The following is an 18,706-nucleotide window of genomic DNA, read 5'->3' as shown; positions in this document are numbered from 1 at the left end:
TGGCATAAGCTCCGCAGTGGCATCTTGGATTCTCCCCTCTTGCAATTCCAAATTTGAGGCCACCTGAAGCACTGCTAGCACTACCATCTCCGCGACCTCTAATAACTCGTCGATGATAAGAGCTTATCGAATTTCCTCCACTTGCCACGGTTACACGTTTTCAGAGTAGCACACGAAGATGATGATGACCTTCATGCCGTTGTTTTAGGATTTAGGACATCATACAAGAACACTTTTGTATTTGTCTTTCCAGGGACCATTTTGTCTTTCATCCCACGTGGCGTTTAACGACTGACTCAACAGTTTAACGTGACACGTTAGATTCTACCGTTAAAGTTTTACAGAAAAAACTAACAGAAAGACTAAGTGATTGACGTTTACAAAAGTTGGAGACTAATTATGTAATTAAATTTTATTGGGACCAAAGCATCCACTTCAAAATTTCTTTTAGTGACCAATTTGGATAAATACTCTTGATTTTAATTCCTCAATGTATGCGACTTGGGTGAGGGTGGGTAAAATGGTTAAACGATTTCGTTTAGGAGCATTGCAGCAGACCGGTACACTGCCGATCGGTTCTTCAGTTTATGGGTTAATCATCAATTTGATTAGTACGATTTTTCATCAAAATCAACCGGATAAAGGGTTGGTTCTTGACTAACCCGGTCGAACCGGATGATCTGATTCGGTTTTTACAACAGAGAGAGAGAGAGAAGAAAAATAGACGAGGGAAGCAGATGAGAAGAAGAAAAAGAAGAAAGCAAAGGAGGAGTAGAACTGAAGAGGAAGAAGTGAAAGGGAGGAAGGAACCCTTGTATATCTTGGAAGCTTGAAGGAGGAACTTCAAGGAGTCAAGTTTCATGGCTACCACAACCACGGAGCAAACCCACATCGCCATCATCACCAATAATCCGTCCACCTTCCTCTGTTTTGTTGGCTTTAACTGCCAGCAACACTATGGTAGCAATCGCCCCTACACTAAGCACACCAAGGTTAGGTTTTTGTGTTTCAAAGTGCATGATTGATGTTGTTGTTAGTGATTTATGCTTCCTAGGGTTTTGTGTGAGACATGGAAAGCTTGATATATGCTTGAATGTGATTATACGATATGGATTTTGGAAGATTTTTACTTACGAGTTTGGTTGGAGAGGTAGATTGTGTTGGTGGAGTTTTGTAGAATTGAATGCGAAAAAAATTGGGTTCTGCAGCTTAGAGAATCGATTTTATTCTCTGCTATCTAGAAATTCGTGTTTTCTTCTGTAACTTAGAGAATGGATAATTGATCCTCTAGCTTAGATAATCGATTCACCAGAATGGCAAAATGCAAATCAATGACAAAATTGATTGTCCTTATTACAAAATGTATTCTTTTGCTGCAGAATTTAGTTTTTATGTATTAAATGACCTTAGAACGAGTACTAGATTCCCTAAAATACTAGAATGATTATGGAGCATAAGGATTATAATTTAAATCATGTTAGAGGATGTAAAAGGGGAAGTGATTTAAGGCTTAAAGGTGTCTTTAGGCATTTGATGTTATGAATGCTTATTGAGGATTAAGAGTTATTATAGGATATGGTGGATTAAAGTGTTTTAGACATTGTAATGTTATAGATTGTTAATGAATATGTCTTGGGCTTAGGATGTCATTGTTTAACTTGAGTCTTGAGTATTAATTGTTGATGTTGAGATTATAAGAGTTGATACAAGTTAATGTAAATGATTCAGGAATTAAGATAAGTTAAATATGGGTGATGAAACGTTGTCACGAATATTATGTTCTAAAATGGTAAGAAGTTAGACCTTTGCATAAAGGTGTACTTGTGACACATGTGTGATCCTAGTTCAGGGCAAAAGATGGTTTTCTTTAGAGAAGGCCTTATGCCTATTATGAGTTTGATGCAATATTATGTTATGCAAGGGGCGATGTTTATTAGAACACATGGCAAGAGATTTCATATTTTGCTTGTGATGCTTTCTATGTTAGAGATATAGAGACTTAAGAGAAAGAGAAAGAGAAAGAAGAATTAGAAGTTAACAAGTAAAACTAGATTCAAAAGTCTAATTAGGTGCGCTTTTGTTTGATAAAGGAAAATGAATAATGAGTTATTGATGATCTAAATGAGTGAGAGACTAGCTAGAGAGCTTGCAAAGTTATTATTCAGTAAGGAAGGTAAAAGAGAGATGACACTAAAAATACATTGGATTCTGATATGATAGATGTTATGGAATGCCTTTTTATGTTTTATCACTTCGTAAAGTTCTTATGCTTGATTATGATGTTGAATATATCATTCACAAATGAGATTAATAAGATACAATAAAGGATAATGAATGAGAGTTTGTGCTATGTTAATTGAAAAGAACTAGCATGACTAAGTCACGCTAAGGCGAACTTAGTTAGCTCTTGACGAGAATAAAATTGTCTTGCTACTTAGGTAGAGAATAGAATTGTTTCGAAAATGTTAGATACAGTTGATTCCCAAGAGCCCTTTTGGCGAGGAGTAATTATACCCATGATGTGGGGTAATTAGATACACCACCATCTGTTGGATAGAGGTAATTTTGAGTAGTCCTAAGTAATAGGTTGTAATTAATACCCATGCTAAAAGAGTCAGGTAATAGAATTTTACCTGATGATGTTGTGGCCTATATAGGAAGAGAGCTCATTTTCCTAGTTTTTATATTTTTTGAGTTTTTAGTATGTAGAGTCTTCATGTTCAAGCAATCAAAAGTTATCACTCAAGCACTAGTCAGGAAAAAAATTATTGCAATATGCCATCATAATGCACTTAGAGCTAGCTACTCAAGCACTCATTGCTTAGGTTACTCAATATTTTCCAGCCGAAAGGTCACTGTTTGTTGCGGCATAAATCCACCGCCTAGACGGTGATGCAAAATAAAATAAAAAAGAACAAGAGAAAGATAGATGTTGTGAGTAACTAGATTCTCTCACTATAGATAGGGGCTTGGTTCAATATGGATAATTTATGTCTCAGCCTTTTGAGAATTTGATGATAAGATTGATACTTTAAAGGTTTATTGCTTGTTTCATTGCAACTTCGTGAGTTCAATCTCCTTCTGAATTGACTTAGGGTTTATGCATGAATTGGGAATTTGATGTATGCACTAGCTCTAAGGAGAGGAGTTTGTCCTTGTTATAGACACATACTTAAAGGATTAATATGTTGATATAAGAAGAGGAGAGTTAGCCACCTAAGGAAGTAGGGATTAACAACTATAATCTGTTTCATTAGCTTATCAATTGCAAATCAAGCTCCTAGAAAATTACTCGGTTATTATATTGAATTGAATTAATCCGAATCTTTAGCGTGCTTTTGCTAGTTGTATTAAACATAGCATTTTCTTTCTTACTTTACTATTATTAATTTGAGATACCTTCAATTTGAAAATAGTTGATTTCTTCTAAATAGATATTGAAAGTAGTGACCAGTTTTGATAAATTAGTTGTCATGGGAACAATGCTTTACTCATCTTTTACAACTTGAACGATTTGGTGGGATAATCAAAGAGTTATCAACTACATAGGTATGATTTTGTTAGATAGTGAGTATGATAAGCATTTTTCTTTTCTACATAATAGTATTTAATTGAAATTTTTAACGTACATGTAAAACTTTATTACACAACAATGATGTATACAAAAGCTAAGCTCTAAATTTGGATTTAGTTTTACACTCATAGGGTAACATTACACTATCTACCTATTGTAATTTTGAAAAAAGTGTCAAATCATTCAAAATTAACTATCCACTACCATTATTATCCACATTATGATTTCTCAGTATTCCAAATTTTAATTGATTGATAGTATAAAATTATTTTACACTCAACCCATAAAAATTATACTTTTAACTATTATACTCAATGTTTATTTATAGTAATTTGATGTTGTTTTACACTTTTATTAATTAACAGTGTAAAAAATTGTTACATAAGATATGATTTTTTAAAATTTTTTTTAGGTCTTGCAGTTTGTTTTCTTATGTTTTTTATAAAAGAATTCAAAATGTTAGTTTTGATTATATCATTATTTTGTTTATGTTAAGGCAATTGCATGATAGTTCTACTGCTACTACTACTATATACAATCTTAACTTATGAAATAATCACATATTTAATCAATTGAGTAAAGTATCGTTTTTGTTCCCAACGTTTGGAATAAGTCCCAAAGTTGTCCCTAACGTTTAAATCGTCCTATTTAAGTCCCTAATATTTCAAAATTGACTCAATGTTGTCCTGCCGTTAGGGATCTGTTAACGGAATTAACGGCGGGATAAAATTGAGACGATTTTGAAAACGTTAGGGACTTAAATAGGACGAAAACATTGGGGACAAAAACGATACATAGAAATAAATTTTAATTTTATCCTTCATTAATATCAATCTTTTACCGTACATAGTTATTCAATTATTTTTTAATCACATCTAAATAAATTACACTTAAGCACATTATTTTGATTCTAAATAAATTTATTTTTTTTTTATAATTTTACTCTTAAAGATTTTTACTCATCATGAAATATTTGTAGAATGACTAGAATCACATTACTTTATTGTATATGTATCATTTTTTTTTCACAAGTTTATGTACTAGTCATTCTATAAACATTTTATGATGAGTAAAAATTTTGAAGAGAAATTATAAAAAAATAAATTTATTTAGAACAAAAGCAATGTGATTAAGTATAATTTATTTAGATGTAATTAAAAAATAATTGAATAACTATGTATTGTAGAAAATTGATATTATTGAAGGATAAAATTAAAATTTATTTCTATGTATAGTTTTTGTCTTCAACGTTTTCGTCCTATTTAAATCCTAACGTTTCAAAATCGTCTCAATTTTGTCCCGCCATTAATTTGTTAACAGTCCCCTAACGGCAAGACAACATTGAGTCAATTTTGGAACGTTAGGAACTTAAATAGGACGATTTGAACGTTAGGGACAACTTTGAGACTTACTCCAAACGTTGGGGGACAAAAACCATACTTTACTCTTTTAATAAATAAAGCAAAAAGTTACCATTTTACATGGATACAAATTTATTTAACCATTAAAATTAGATTACAATAGAGGCAAAAGTAAAGGAAGAAAAAGTGAGAGAAACAAGAGAAAAACTTGATGTTCATGAACAAAGGAAGACTTTTTCTCTTTTTCAATTGTAAGGAGACACATGTTTTTTGGATCACTTATGTTTTGGAAAAAGCTACCATGATTAACTAACTCATTGTAAATTTGAATTAAACCAAGTAAAAATAGAGATTTTATGGCAATATTTTCGGAAGCTTATACTATTTTATTTCCTTCTTGATTGGACTCTTCCCTCGAATCTAATTCTGCCACTGCTTCTAACTTTAAAACTGTATTTTTTATTTGGTAGGTTTGATGTGAAATATTATTTTAGACATAAAACACATTCTATGAATACAAAACTTGACACTACAAGAGCTCATATTTTTTACGGTAAGAAATAGCTCTGAATCAGCATTGTTTACCTTAATTTCATTGAAATTGCTAATGTTCTTTCCCGTAACAAAAACACTAATAACAAGACAAATCAAAACTACAAAAATAATTTGTTCAAAAGCTTAAAATTAAAAAGAGACTTGAACAGAAGTTTGCAATTGAATCTTTAAGCGACAGCAATGACAAGAAAAAAATGTTTGGAGTTGAGGCATGGGGTTGCACCAGCTGTGAGAATTGAGATTAGTGTCAGACACAGTGAAGAGACACTATGGATGTGAAACTTAAGGAGAAATCAATAATATTTCTAGATTTATTTTCCCATATCTTAATTTGATATTTAAATATTAAATTAACTATTAACCATGGTTGTTATTTTAGAAACACATATGACTCATATCTTATGTGTTTTATTATAAATAGATTAAAGTTTATTTGCTGTTAGAACTCCCAAGAATATCTCGAGGGATAAAGAGAAGAGTATGAATGGGTGTTACAAAAATCGTGGCCCATTCGAGTAGTGATCTCCTGAAAAACCTACCTTCTTTTGACCCACCCTTTCACTCATGAGTTTGTTGCGGGTGAGTTTGGTTCATAGTTGAACATTTTGTATTTGGTCTCTCTCTCTCTCTCTCTCTCTCCTGCCCCCCCCCCTTCTCCCTTTTCTCTTTTTGTCTCTCTCTCATCCCCTTCTATCTATCTGTGTTTATCTCCCACTGCCATCACTACCCAATAAACCTCTAATTTTGACACACACTCCTCCACTTCAGGTGCTTCACTATGTCCTCCTTTTATTTTAGTTTTATCTATTTCATATGATTCTTATCATGTTATTTCTTTGGTATTCATTTTAATTAAATTTTTATTGTCATCTTAGTGTATGCAATTCTGAGAGTAAACTAACATTTGGCTATAAAAAAAAAAATTCGAAATTGTAGATATCTAATTTTTCTCGGTATGTATTTTTTGAATAATTTTCTAAATGTTCCAACAACAATTAGATCAAATACGCACAATTTGATAAATTTTAGCGTGCTCCAATTATGATGATAACTTGGATCTTGTTGGTTGCAGGAAAAATTGAAAGAGGGAAATTTTCTCTTTTTATTTTCCAATTATCCCCCCATTTTTGAAAACTGTATTTGAGGAATCAAAGGGTTTGGATATATGTCCTTCAATCAATCAAAGACCAATAGAAGCACAGCAGTGTACCGAAAATCTGAGCGATCCACCAGTTTCAATCAGCAGCAAGGTTCCTCATTTGCCTACGGCGGTGGCGGCATTAAGCCAACGCCATCGATTCCCTCATCTCCATCACTCTCCTCTAACCAGAGGTATGTTAGGGCTTGCAAGTTTGTAACTGATTTTGTTATTTTACTACGATTATGTTTTTCAATGGATATTGGATGTGTGGAGATTGAGTTTTGGGTGAGATGAGTGTGTAATTTGTTTTGTGTGAGATGTGTGTGTGTGGGCGTGTGCGTGGGCGTGTTTTAATCGATTTTGTCTGTTGCTTGTTGCTTGTTCTAGGTTTAACAAGAAGTCTAGCGATGCACAAGTTGGACAATCTAGAGTAAACCCCACCCCACTGAATGTAATAGAGTCTAACAGTGGTTCTGCTGCTCGAAACATACAGAATGGTGCCCATGTGCAACCTCAATTGCATGGTAAGCTTGAGGAGAATTTTATTTACTTCCTTTTTAAAAGAATTATGTTTATTCTCTTTGTTTTTTAAGTCTCTAGTTTGCTGTTTAAGAAAATTTTTCTGTGGAAAGTATCTCCATCTTTATTGATTATTTTTTATATAACAATTACCTAAAACAAATTGTAGCTCAATTGTTAAGGTATCCACAAGGAGTATAACTGAAGGGACTAGGTTTGATTTTCTAAAGTAACTATTTTAGAATTATATGTTATTTGGTGTTCGGTGAATTATTAGTTTAAGTAACTCATTCATTTATGTTGTATGATAGGAGCATCTGATGCTCCAGCTACTACCAAGCCATGTGAATCATCTGCTGTACAAGGGAGTACTGTAACTATTCCAAAAGTTCCAAGTTCTCAACTGCCCCCTGCAACTTCTGATCCAATTACTCCTGAAACTCCTACTAAGGGTATGCTAGATTAATCTGTTTTTTGCTTGAAATTATGTGGAATTAAGTCAACATTTTATGACTTGTATCTTGGGTTTGTAAAAGTTCTTGATGCTAAAATATTTTCCTTAGTAGCTATTAATTGTCAGTCTTGAGACTGAAGTATTCTGAATATCAAATGTATTTTTTATAGGAGATGCATCAAAGTCATTCCCTTTCCAATTTGGATCTATTAATCCTAGCATTATGAATGGGATGACAGTAAGTTTTGCACATATAAATTGTGTACGTTGTGTCTGGTATACTGCATATATTTTTAGAACTTTATGGCCATTAAGTAATTTGTTCTGATATTCAGGGCCCTACTAGTATAAGCTCAGCTCGTCCTAATATAGATGAGCAGAAGCAGGATCAGGTGTGAACATATATTCTTTTTAATTTCTCCTTTACTTCTATGTTACTATATTCATTTGGTACCACTACCCACAACTTCTCATTGAATTCTAGATCTTATTTCAGATGCCGAGCAAGAATTGATTTGGTATAGAATCTTAGGTTGGAGTGCACTTATGATTATGTAACTTGTTGATGTTGACATAACACGCCTTGAATTATGTGTTCATAGCAATGAAAATTATTTATTTTGTGCCAACAAATTGTCTTCACTTTCAGGCTTCAGTGCCAACATCTCTTATTCCAAAACAACAACTATCACCAAGAAAAGATGCAAGCGTCATTGAGCAATCTATTGATGGGGAAACTAATATACAAACTAAGGCAAAAAAGGATCTTCGCGTGCCGACTGCAACCTCAGCAAACCAAATGCAGAATCCTTCTATTATTCCTATAACTGGGATTTCAAACTCAACACCATATCACCTGTCACGAGCATCTTTACAGTTTGGTAGTTCTAATCCACATATTCAATCTCAGGGGTTGCCTACAACATCTCTCCAGATGCCTATACAAATGGCTTTGCCAATTGGAAATACTACACAAGTGCAACAGCCAATTTTTATTCCAAGTCTTCAACCTCGTCCAATGCAACCTCAGGGGATCATGAATCAAGGTCAAAACATGACTTTTACTCCTCAAATGGGGCATCAGTTGTCACATCAATTAGGCAATGTGGGTATTAGTATGATTCAACAATATCCCCAACAACATGGACAAAAATATCAACCTGGTCCTCGAAAAACAACTCATGTGAAGATCACTCACCCCGAGACTCATGAAGAGTTGAGACTTGATAAAAGAGCAAATGCATATTCAGATGGGTCATCTAATTCCAGGTCACATCCTAATATCCCTTCCCAATCCCAACCTGGTCAATCTTTTGCAGCTTATCCAATGAATTATTATTCCCCCAACTCTTATAGTACTAATTCTCTCTATTACCATCCTCCCAATCCTCTCCCACTAACAAGTAGCCAAAATACTGCTAATTTGCAACCACAAAGATTCAATTATCCATTGAATCATGGTTCGCAAAATGTTGGTTTCTTGAATTCAATGCAACATAGCTCTCTGTTTGCTAATAAAACAGGTGCTTCTATTCTTGGTAGTGTTGAACCCCCAATTTTAGAAAATTTTCATGATATTCCTAATTTAATGTCATTAACTGGAGCTGCTCCTGTGACAATTAGACCATGTGATGCATCTGATGTTGTAGACACATCATTGTCCAATTCTGGTAATTCTGGCGTTCAAAACCGAGAACCCAATATTTCGGTAGCATCATGTGATTCGGGCTCCCCTGCATTACAAAATGTATCTGAAACTAGTCCAGAAATTTCTTCACAGCAATCAAAATTATTTGGTAACTCTTTTGTGCAACAAAAACAATCACCTGGATCTGTTTTTGTATCTATTGAGAAGCTTGCAGCCACTCCCTTGTCACAACCTTCATCAGTAATGACTGAAGATCATGCCTCACTTGTGTCTAGAAGGAAGGAAACTCTAACTAGGTCAAATTCTTTGAAGGAAAATCCAAAGAAACTAGAGAAGAGCGCCCAATCACATCATCAGGCAGTTTAGTACTTTATTATTCATTTTAAGTATTCTTCATTAGTCTTGATTTACTTGAGCATATTATATTTTATGTACTTTTTTCCCCCACAGGTTTCTATTCAATCTCCATCAATGGATAATGTTGCTTATCAAGCTATTGATAATGGTATGTCTGATATTGGAGTTTCCAAACCATTTAGAACTAAAACAATTCATTCTATAGCAATTGCCACTGAAGATCTTCCAGAAATGTATGACACAATATCAACCATCCCTAGTGTTGAAGTGAACAATAGCATTGAAGTTTCTAGTAGTCATCATAAGGATGACAAGCATAATGAATCACCAGAAGAAAAAGGTTTAAAGCAAAATTGTTTGAAACTTGGTAACAAAAATGATGAACCACTTTTGTAGTTACCAGGAAAATTTTAATTGTGATGGGCAAGTCTAAACAAATTGAACAAAATGCTGTAACTAATGAGGTGTTAGAAAACAAATTGAACAAAATTCTGTAAATGTAAGTGATGAGGTGTTAATCTTAAAGATTCATACAAGGACATGATGAATCTGCTAGTGTTGTAGCAAAATTTGATAGGCCGAGTGGAAATTTAAGCATCTCTACATTTATTTACATTGGATTATAGAGATATCATTTTAAGTCGAAATGATTGTGTAGTTACTAACCGTGTTCTTTGTGGAAATTATTGTACATTAGATATGCAGTCAGTTGATATTCTGGAGACAACCTCAAATCATGTCAAGAATAGTTCAGATACTTTTTGCAATGACTCTCTGTCTTTTTTGACATCTAGTGCCAACGATAAACCAATTTCAGAACCAAATAAAGTAAAAGCTACATCTAAAGGTAATAAGAAAAGAAGAGAGATTCTTCGAAAAGCTAATGCTGCTGGGTCAACTTCTGATCTTTATAACGCATACAAGGGACCAAAGGAAAAGAAAGAAACTATTTTCAGTTCAGAAAGCACAAACAATGCTTCTTCATCTGAAAGTTTGAAGCAGGTATCTACAGATGCTGCTCACCTAGATCTTAAAGTGAGTGAGAAATGTCAACAGAGTAAAGTTGAGCCTGATGATTGGGAGGATGCTGCTGACATGTGTACATCAAAACTGGAAGTTGATGACAAATTTCAACTGATTAGTGATGTTAACAGAGGTGTAGCCAAGAGGTACTCTCGAGATTTTCTTTTGAAATTTGCAGAGCAGTGCACTGATCTTCCTGAAGGTTTTCAGATCACAGTTGACATAGCTGAGGCTTTAATGAGTTTTACTATTGTAGATAGGCCTAGTGGAATGCCTTGGATGGATTATTGTGGAACTGGTGTAAATGAGGAAGAGAGGTGGAGTAAATCTTCTAATACTTTTCATTCTGGAAGACGTGGTTTGGATGTTGGTGGAGGTAATGTAGGTTTTCGATCTGGTCCAGGAAACAATTTTGGTGCTTTAAGGAACTTCCGTGGAGAGACACCTATTCAATATGCTGGAGCAGGGGTCCTTTATGGACCGACGCAATCCATGGGAATTCCAAGTGGAATGCAAAGAAACAGTAATGGAGAAAGGTGGCAGCGTTCTGTTAGCTTCCAGCACAAGGGGTTAATTCATTCTCGTACTCCTCAAACTCCTTTACAGACGATGCATAAGGCTGAGAGGAAGTATGAAGTGGGTAAAGTTTCGGATATAGAAGAGGCAAAACAGAGGCAGCTGAAAGCTATCTTGAACAAATTAACTCCTCAGAATTTTGAGAGGCTCTTTGAACAGGTAAAAGTGGTTAATATTGACAATGCTATCACCCTTACTGGTGTCATCTCACAAATTTTTGAGAAGGCTTTGATGGAGCCTACCTTTTGTGAAATGTATGCCAACTTCTGTTTACATTTGGCTTCTGAGTTGCCTGATTTCAGTGAGGACAATGAAAAGATAACTTTCAAAAGATTATTATTAAACAAGTGTCAAGAGGAATTTGAGAGAGGTGAAAGAGAGCAAGAAGAAGCAAATAAGGCTGATGAAGGTGAAGTTAAGCAATCTGATGAAGAAAGGGAAGATAGAAGAGTCAAGGCAAGAAGACGCATGCTAGGTAATATTAGATTAATTGGTGAGCTATATAAGAAGAGAATGTTGACAGAGAGGATAATGCATGAGTGCATCAAGAAGTTACTTGGTCAATATCAGGATCCTGATGAAGAAGATATTGAAGCTTTGTGCAAGCTAATGAGTACTATTGGGGACATGATTGATCATCCCAAAGCCAAAAAACATATGGATGCATACTTCGAAAGGATGAAACTATTGTCAGACAACATGAATTTATCATCTAGGGTGAGGTTCATGTTGAAGGATGCCATTGATTTGAGGGAAAATAAATGGCAACAAAGGAGAAAAATTGAAGGTCCAAAGAAGATTGAGGAAGTGCATAGAGATGCAGTGCAAGAGAGGCAGGCCCAAGCTGGTAGGTTAGGTCGTGGTCCAAGCAACAACCAAACATCAAGAAGAAACCCTGTGGACTTTCGTCCAAGAGGATCTCTGGTGTCATCTACAACTGCTCAAATTGGAGTACCGCATGGGTTACCTGGTCAAGTTCGTGGGTTTGGTTCTCAGGATGCTTGTTCTGAAGAGAGGCAATCTTTTGAGGCTAGGACCTTGTCTCCAAGAGCCTTGGGGGATGATTCTATTACCTTGGGACCCCAGGGCAGTTTGGCTAGGGGAATGTCCATTAGAGGATCAACTGCAATTGTAAGTTCATCGATGCCTAATGCAATTCCTACCTCAGTAGACTCTTCCAAAGCAACTGGTGTTCTTAACGGTTATGGGGATTTATCAGAGCGTGCACCATACCTTATGGACAGGTTTTCAGGTCCAGCTGCTTATGATCAATCAAGTGCTCTAGAGCATAATATAGGCTTAGACAAAAAAGATTTGAGTACTTCATATCGGGGACTTGACAACCTTGTTGCAACTTCACCATCTGATCAATTGCAAGGGTCAATAGTTTCTCAGGTTCCTTCTTCAGAAAAGGTTCGGTCAGAAGAACAACTCCGAGACATGTCCATGGCAGCAATCAAAGAATACTACAGGTAATGCTTTCACTTTGTGGTGTTTGTATCTTCTTACTGCCTGTGGCCACTTACTTTTTTTTCCTTAGCAATTGAGACCAATAGTTTAATATTTGGCATTACAAAGTTCTGAACTTTTATTTATTGAAAGCATCATTTTTTTTTTCACAATGCTTACAAAACTAGGTATATTATGTATTTAGAATTTGAAGTTTTTTACAGTCAACTTTAAATATGAATAGATTATGTTATGCTGTATTTCTTTTTGTTTTAAAATTATTTAGACACACATGTGCCTATACATTGAATATAAATTGATATAGTTGGCAGGATGTTATGATATTGCTCTTATATTACTGCTTCCTATTTCCAATGTTCATCCTGGGCAAGATCCACAAGCTTGATGACATCAACCATTCTAACAAAAAATTATGCAATTTAGTGCTAGAGATGAGAAGGAAGTTGCTCTCTGTGTCAAAGAATTAAACTCTCCATGCTTCCATCCTTCCATGGTTTGTCTCTGGGTCACAGATTCATTTGAGAGAAAGGACACAGAACGAGACCTTTTGGCCAAATTGCTAGTTCACCTTGTGAAATCACATGATGGTATCTTGAGTCAAGCACAGCTTATCCAAGGGTGAGATTTATTAAAGAATATGATTACTAGAAGAGAGAATTCTTTTATTGTAAATAACCTTGTTTTCTTTTGTTGTTTTGTTAGGTTTGAGTCTGTTCTCAGTACATTGGAGGATGCTGTTAATGATGCTCCCAAAGCACCAGAGTTTCTTGGACGTCTTTTTGCGAAAGGTATAATAGAGTCTGTTTTCTCTTTGAATGAGATTGAGCGGTTATTACGTGATGGAGGGGAGGAACCAGGCAGCCTCTTAGAAACTGGACTTGCAGCTGATGTTCTTGGAAGTACCTTAGAGGTAATAAAATTCGAGAAGGGGGACGCAATTTTACGTGATATCTGTGTTGGCTCTAACTTGCAATTGGAGACTTTCCGTCCACCAAATCCTACAACTTCAATAAAGCTAGAGAGATTTATTTAGAGGACAGTGATGCTCATTGTAGCCTTTTTCAGGTACAGAAGGAAAATTATTAGCCTGGTGCTTTGGGGTTTCTAGATTTGAATATAATTTTATTTTCTGGTAGATGGGTGGATAGAATTTTATGAGATTCTTTCTTTTAATATGTTTCCTTCGATCTTCATGCAACTGTAAAAGGTTCAGTTGATTTTATTACATTCTCAACGAGGAGCATTATTACATCACCCTATGTAAAAGGTTATATGTAAGAGCTTCACTATGAGAATCAATTTTGGGGCTGAAAGCCGAAAGGAAGGTTATACTTTCCATTTTACGCCCTCAATTTTTCAATCATTTTATCACATTTATACTCAATTTTATCACATTGAGAAATTATGCGTAAATAATTGTTATTCATATTTGATGATTATGGTACATCAAATCGCAGTGGTAGGTATTATTGATGACCAAAAAAGGTTGAACATAAGGGCACACTTATAAAGTGATGCATTAGGTAAAGGTAAATGTTAATAGTAAGTCTAAGTTTCTCTGAACTTTTTGCAATACTTCATATGCCAAACTCCCAGAAAAGGTATAATCTCAATCAACACCCTCAAATTGCCATACACAATTAAGAAATGTTGAGAGTCATTAGAATTTATTATTTTTTATTATCAATTATAGTTATCAATTCAATTTTTTAAGGTTAGTAATTTAATAATATATTTTAGCCTATATATTTAAATATCAATGAATAACTAATGTCCAAAAATAATAAATTCTAATGGTTCTCTAGCATTTCTTCACAACTAATACAACCATTCTAAGCTTCAATGCCCCTAAGTTGCACCATTAACTCATAGAATACCTTCACTTCATAATTACAACTGAATCACCTTCACAACATCCTTCCCAAATCATAATAATACTAATATCAAACTCATTTCATAATCAAGCATCAGTATTTCATGAGATTCAACATCTCATATCTCAATCAATTTGAATCCAAATCAAACATCTCAATATTAACCCGTTAATAATAAATTCAACCAATTATCAGATAAATCAATAAATGTTATGTGCCAATTTATTAGTTAGTGACAAACACTTAAATAAATAAGTTTTGATTCGCAATAAATTAGTCTTTACCTGTCAAGTTGGTATATACAGTAAAAAATAAAAAAACATAATTGATTATTCACCTCTTTAAAGAAAAAAACAAAATATTTTGTCGTTACAAAGTAATTTGAGAGCAACTCACACTTGAGTTCCAGTACAAGAAGAAAAATAACATGATTGTGAAATACAAGTCTCTATTATCTATATTGTCATTAGATACCTTTGGCCCTCAAAGCAATGGATCAGTTTAATGGAGAGTGGATCATCTTAAATTTTTTTTTAATTGTTTGGTTAAATATAATTTTTTATTATTTAATATCTTCTTTCACATATTTTTTTAATTTTATTTAAAGAATATAAAGTGAAGAATTATACTTTATTAAATAATTAAAAAAATGAGAGGATATATTTCTGTTTAAAGGAAAGCTAATGTGTCCAACGATGATAACAGATAAGACCAAATTGTGATTTTTTCTATTAGAGGTTTCATGATGTAGCAGAAAAATAGATGAAGGAAGGATTACTTGTGTATTTACTATTTAGAGGAGAAAGAAAAGGGACAAAAGAAAGTTAAGATGTTTGAAACGTGGCAAAGAGAAGCAACAGAATTTACCTGGGTTAAATGGGGTTAGAGAGTTAATACAGTTTTAAATTTATTATAAAATAAAATATGGCTTATAATTAAAAATCTTTTTGTTAAATATGGTTTATTTTGGTATTTTTGTATATTTTTAGTGATGATGATAATGATTATTATTGTTAAATATAATTTATTTTTTTAATTTATAATTAAATTTTTTTTGAAAAAGTTATGTTTGTTGTTTGTATATTTTTGTGTACTTCTATATACTATTTGTAGATCTATATACTATTTAGAAATGATCATAATCGATTAAAATAGATTAAATACGTGGAGTTTAAAATATTTAAAAAGAGTTTGTTGGAGATAAGATGAATTATAGAGTTTGTCGGAGTACGAACAAATTTGCTCTAAATAAAAAAAAATTGTATTTGAAGAATTAAAATTTAAAAATAGTATTTTAAAAAATATGAATTTTTTTATTTTATTTTAAAAAAAATCCCAACAAAAAGTGCTTGTTTTTTGAGTTAAATGCAAGTGGCTTCACCTAACATAGGCTGGCATGTATCGCTATCCTATTGCCGCGTAAAGTTACATTATAAAGTGTAATAAACCCTTGAAAGAGTGAAAGGAACTCTAAATATTAGAGCCAACAAGACCATGAGTGGGGTTGGTCCCAATGTTGATTGTTTTTGTCGGCTTCTTCTTCATTGTGGGTCCTTTGCACTGTCAGCTCCTACGTTGCAATTTTTAACTTTTTGGGATCTTCAAGAACACTGTAAAGTGCAATCATTTCTTTATTAAAAATGCTACTGAACCTATCATTATAGAACTGATAAAGACATGGGATATGAAAATATATATATATAAAATATAAAATATTTTTTAAGTAAATTATAATAATATTTTAATATTATTTTAATTATATAAAATATTTTTAATAAATAATAATATATATTATCATTAAATTTATCTCAAAAATTGAATATATTAGTACGTAATAATATTTCAGTATATTTAAATACATTCGAAAAAATATTTTTATTTTTTATTAAATACATCAGACACGCATGTCAAACGAATATCAGTAAGTGCTATATCTAAAATGTATCCAACACAGTGACGGATCTAAAAAATTTTAATAGTGGAGACAAAATTGATATAACATGATAATAATTTTTATAATAAAAATAATATGTGTATATAAAAAATTAAATATTAAATTATCTATTAGCTATTATATATTTGTGTATAAATACATATATTGTTTAAATTATTTTCAATGTATATTTTATATTTTAATATATATTTTATGCAGATAATTATTTTTATGTACATATAGCATGATTATTGTTATGATTATATTTTGTTATTGTAAAATATGATTAGCCTTCAAAATATCTAATATACAAATTAAAACACTAAAATAGTAATTTAAACAATAATATATAATTTAAAATTCTATTTTTTTAGGTTTTACATTTTTAAAAAATTAAGTAATTTTTTCTTAACACTACCATCAAACTTTCTCTCTTTTCATATATATTACTAAACAATTATTTAAAAATTCACTTCCCAACACAATTAGATTCCGACTCTTATTGATATTCATAGTTAAAAAAGTTCTTTCAATTAATATAGTTGCTACACAAAAATTAAAGTTAATTTGAAAAGAAGATAAATAATATTCTTTTGAGTTGATTTTTAAAAAAGAACACAAATTTCGTTTAAATTTGAGAATTGATCATTCTAACGAATATCTAATATAAAATTTTTAAATTAACGATTAAGTACCAAAAGTTGAGTAAAAAATTATTGTGGAGTCAAATTTAATAATCTAATAGAAACAAATAAATATTATTATCATATACCACTCAAAAAAATTTTAAATTGTAGTGGGGGCACTTACCCCCACACCAATATACTTGAAACCGTCCCTAAATTTTAACATGTAAACATGATAATTCAACAAAATATTCATACTTCATAGTATCAAACTAATAATCTAATACCATTGAACTAATAATTTAATCAACAAATATTAAATTAATAAAAAATTTAATAAAATAACGATAAAAAGTTATATATTTTTTTAAAATTATTCTTTTATTTTTTTTCTTTCCCTTTCTTCTAATACCATTATTTCACCTATGAATATCAACTACTTATTAACATTATCGGCCATCATTCCATTACTTTATCTTAAATTTTATATTTTAAATTTTAAATTTTAAATTTTAATTTTTTAAAATTAATTTTACCCTTTTAAACTTTTTATATTTTTACCTTTTGGTTTTAGATATTTTTCTAATGGTCAATTGTTAATTACTTTATTAATTGAAAAGTGTTAATTTTCAATGCTTTTTCTATATTTATTTATCTTTTCATTTTTTTTCTTTTTAACAATAATATTTGTTATATTAGTATGATCTTTTTAGGGTAAAATACGTAAGAAATTAAACACATATCAATATTATGTGAAAATTTCAAAACAAAAAATATTAGATGCAAATCTTTTTGCCAGTTTATATGTAAATCAAATTTATTATATTCGATTTAGGGTTTGTTAATATAATTCGAAGCAATATGATTCAATTTAGTAGGTTTAAGGTAAAATCGAGGTCGATAGTTTTGATTTAGTAGGGTTTAAATTTTGGTTTGACAGGTACATAATAAATCGAATTCATGATTTCGAATTACACCCATAGTAAATAAAGATAAGTGGTTTCGATTTACATACCTACTAAATCGAATGCAATAGCTTCGATTTACAGCCATTGAAGAGCATAGGTTCGATTTACTAATATCAGGCCTATATATAAAATTCAAATTCAATTAGTTCAAATTACAAATCACTTTTTCTATCCCACCAAAAATGAACTTGAACGAAAACTTTGCCAATAACTCCCTAATATTTAAATCTGAGCACATGGAGGACAATCCAAACGAGATCTATATCGGTTGGATGGAGTTGCATATATTGCTGGTGTCATTCATAAAGAGGTTAGTAAATGAAAATATTTTTTTCAACATAGGTTAGTAATGTTAACATGCTTCTTCAAGTAGCTATTAGGAATTAGAAAATTAACTTTTTCAATATAAACGGCAGTTAGAAGTAGTGATTTAGTAGTTAGTTAGATTTTAAAATTTTGAAATGGTACTTAAGAATATTAATTAGAGTAGTGAATGTAGATTCTGTTAGATTTTTTAATTTATTAGTTTTATATTTAGCGAGAAGTAGTTTAGGTTTAGGATTCACTTTAACTTAACAGTTCTAGTCATGATAGTGATTTCGTATTGCGATATGTTTTATATGTTAA

At 32.1% G+C, this 18,706-nt stretch overlaps 1 protein-coding gene across 5 annotated transcripts; it reads left to right on the top strand.

Moving 5' to 3' along the window:
* Nucleotides 1-722: 722 nt before the first annotated feature.
* On the top strand, nucleotides 723-14,030 carry LOC112710526 (eukaryotic translation initiation factor 4G). Of its 5 annotated transcripts, XM_025762772.3 has the most exons (12): nucleotides 727-992; nucleotides 5,406-5,488; nucleotides 6,563-6,822; nucleotides 7,019-7,155; nucleotides 7,462-7,602; nucleotides 7,775-7,842; nucleotides 7,940-7,996; nucleotides 8,254-9,612; nucleotides 9,703-9,757; nucleotides 10,307-12,680; nucleotides 13,102-13,296; nucleotides 13,381-14,030. In XM_025762772.3, the coding sequence occupies exons 3-12, from the start codon at nucleotides 6,656-6,658 to the stop codon at nucleotides 13,709-13,711; spliced, it is 4,884 nt and encodes a 1,627-aa protein (XP_025618557.1). In that variant the 5' UTR covers nucleotides 727-992; nucleotides 5,406-5,488; nucleotides 6,563-6,655; the 3' UTR covers nucleotides 13,712-14,030. The 5 variants fall into 5 exon arrangements, 4 of the variants coding, with proteins under 4 accessions (XP_025618555.1, XP_029144756.1, XP_025618557.1 ...); XR_003811648.2 differs by lacking the exon at nucleotides 5,406-5,488 and having other exon boundaries at nucleotides 723-992; nucleotides 12,983-13,296; XM_025762770.3 differs by lacking the exon at nucleotides 5,406-5,488 and having other exon boundaries at nucleotides 723-992.
* The last annotated feature ends 4,676 nt before the right edge of the window (nucleotides 14,031-18,706 follow it).

Source organism: Arachis hypogaea, chromosome 9, assembly GCF_003086295.3.
Source record: "Arachis hypogaea cultivar Tifrunner chromosome 9, arahy.Tifrunner.gnm2.J5K5, whole genome shotgun sequence".
NCBI lineage: Eukaryota > Viridiplantae > Streptophyta > Magnoliopsida > Fabales > Fabaceae > Arachis > Arachis hypogaea.
The sequence above is the reverse complement of the archived record's forward strand: the minus strand, read 5'-3'. Positions and strand labels throughout refer to the sequence as shown.

Bases quoted from the DNA above. Each gene is read 5' to 3' on its own strand.
- LOC112710526 (XM_025762770.3), top strand. From the start codon at position 6,656: ATGTCCTTCAATCAATCAAAGACCAATAGAAGCACAGCAGTGTACCGA. The intron at 7,997-8,253 runs GTGTGAACATAT...CTTCACTTTCAG, and splicing joins ATGAGCAGAAGCAGGATCAG to GCTTCAGTGCCAACATCTCT. The intron at 13,297-13,380 runs GTGAGATTTATT...TTGTTTTGTTAG, and splicing joins CAAGCACAGCTTATCCAAGG to GTTTGAGTCTGTTCTCAGTA.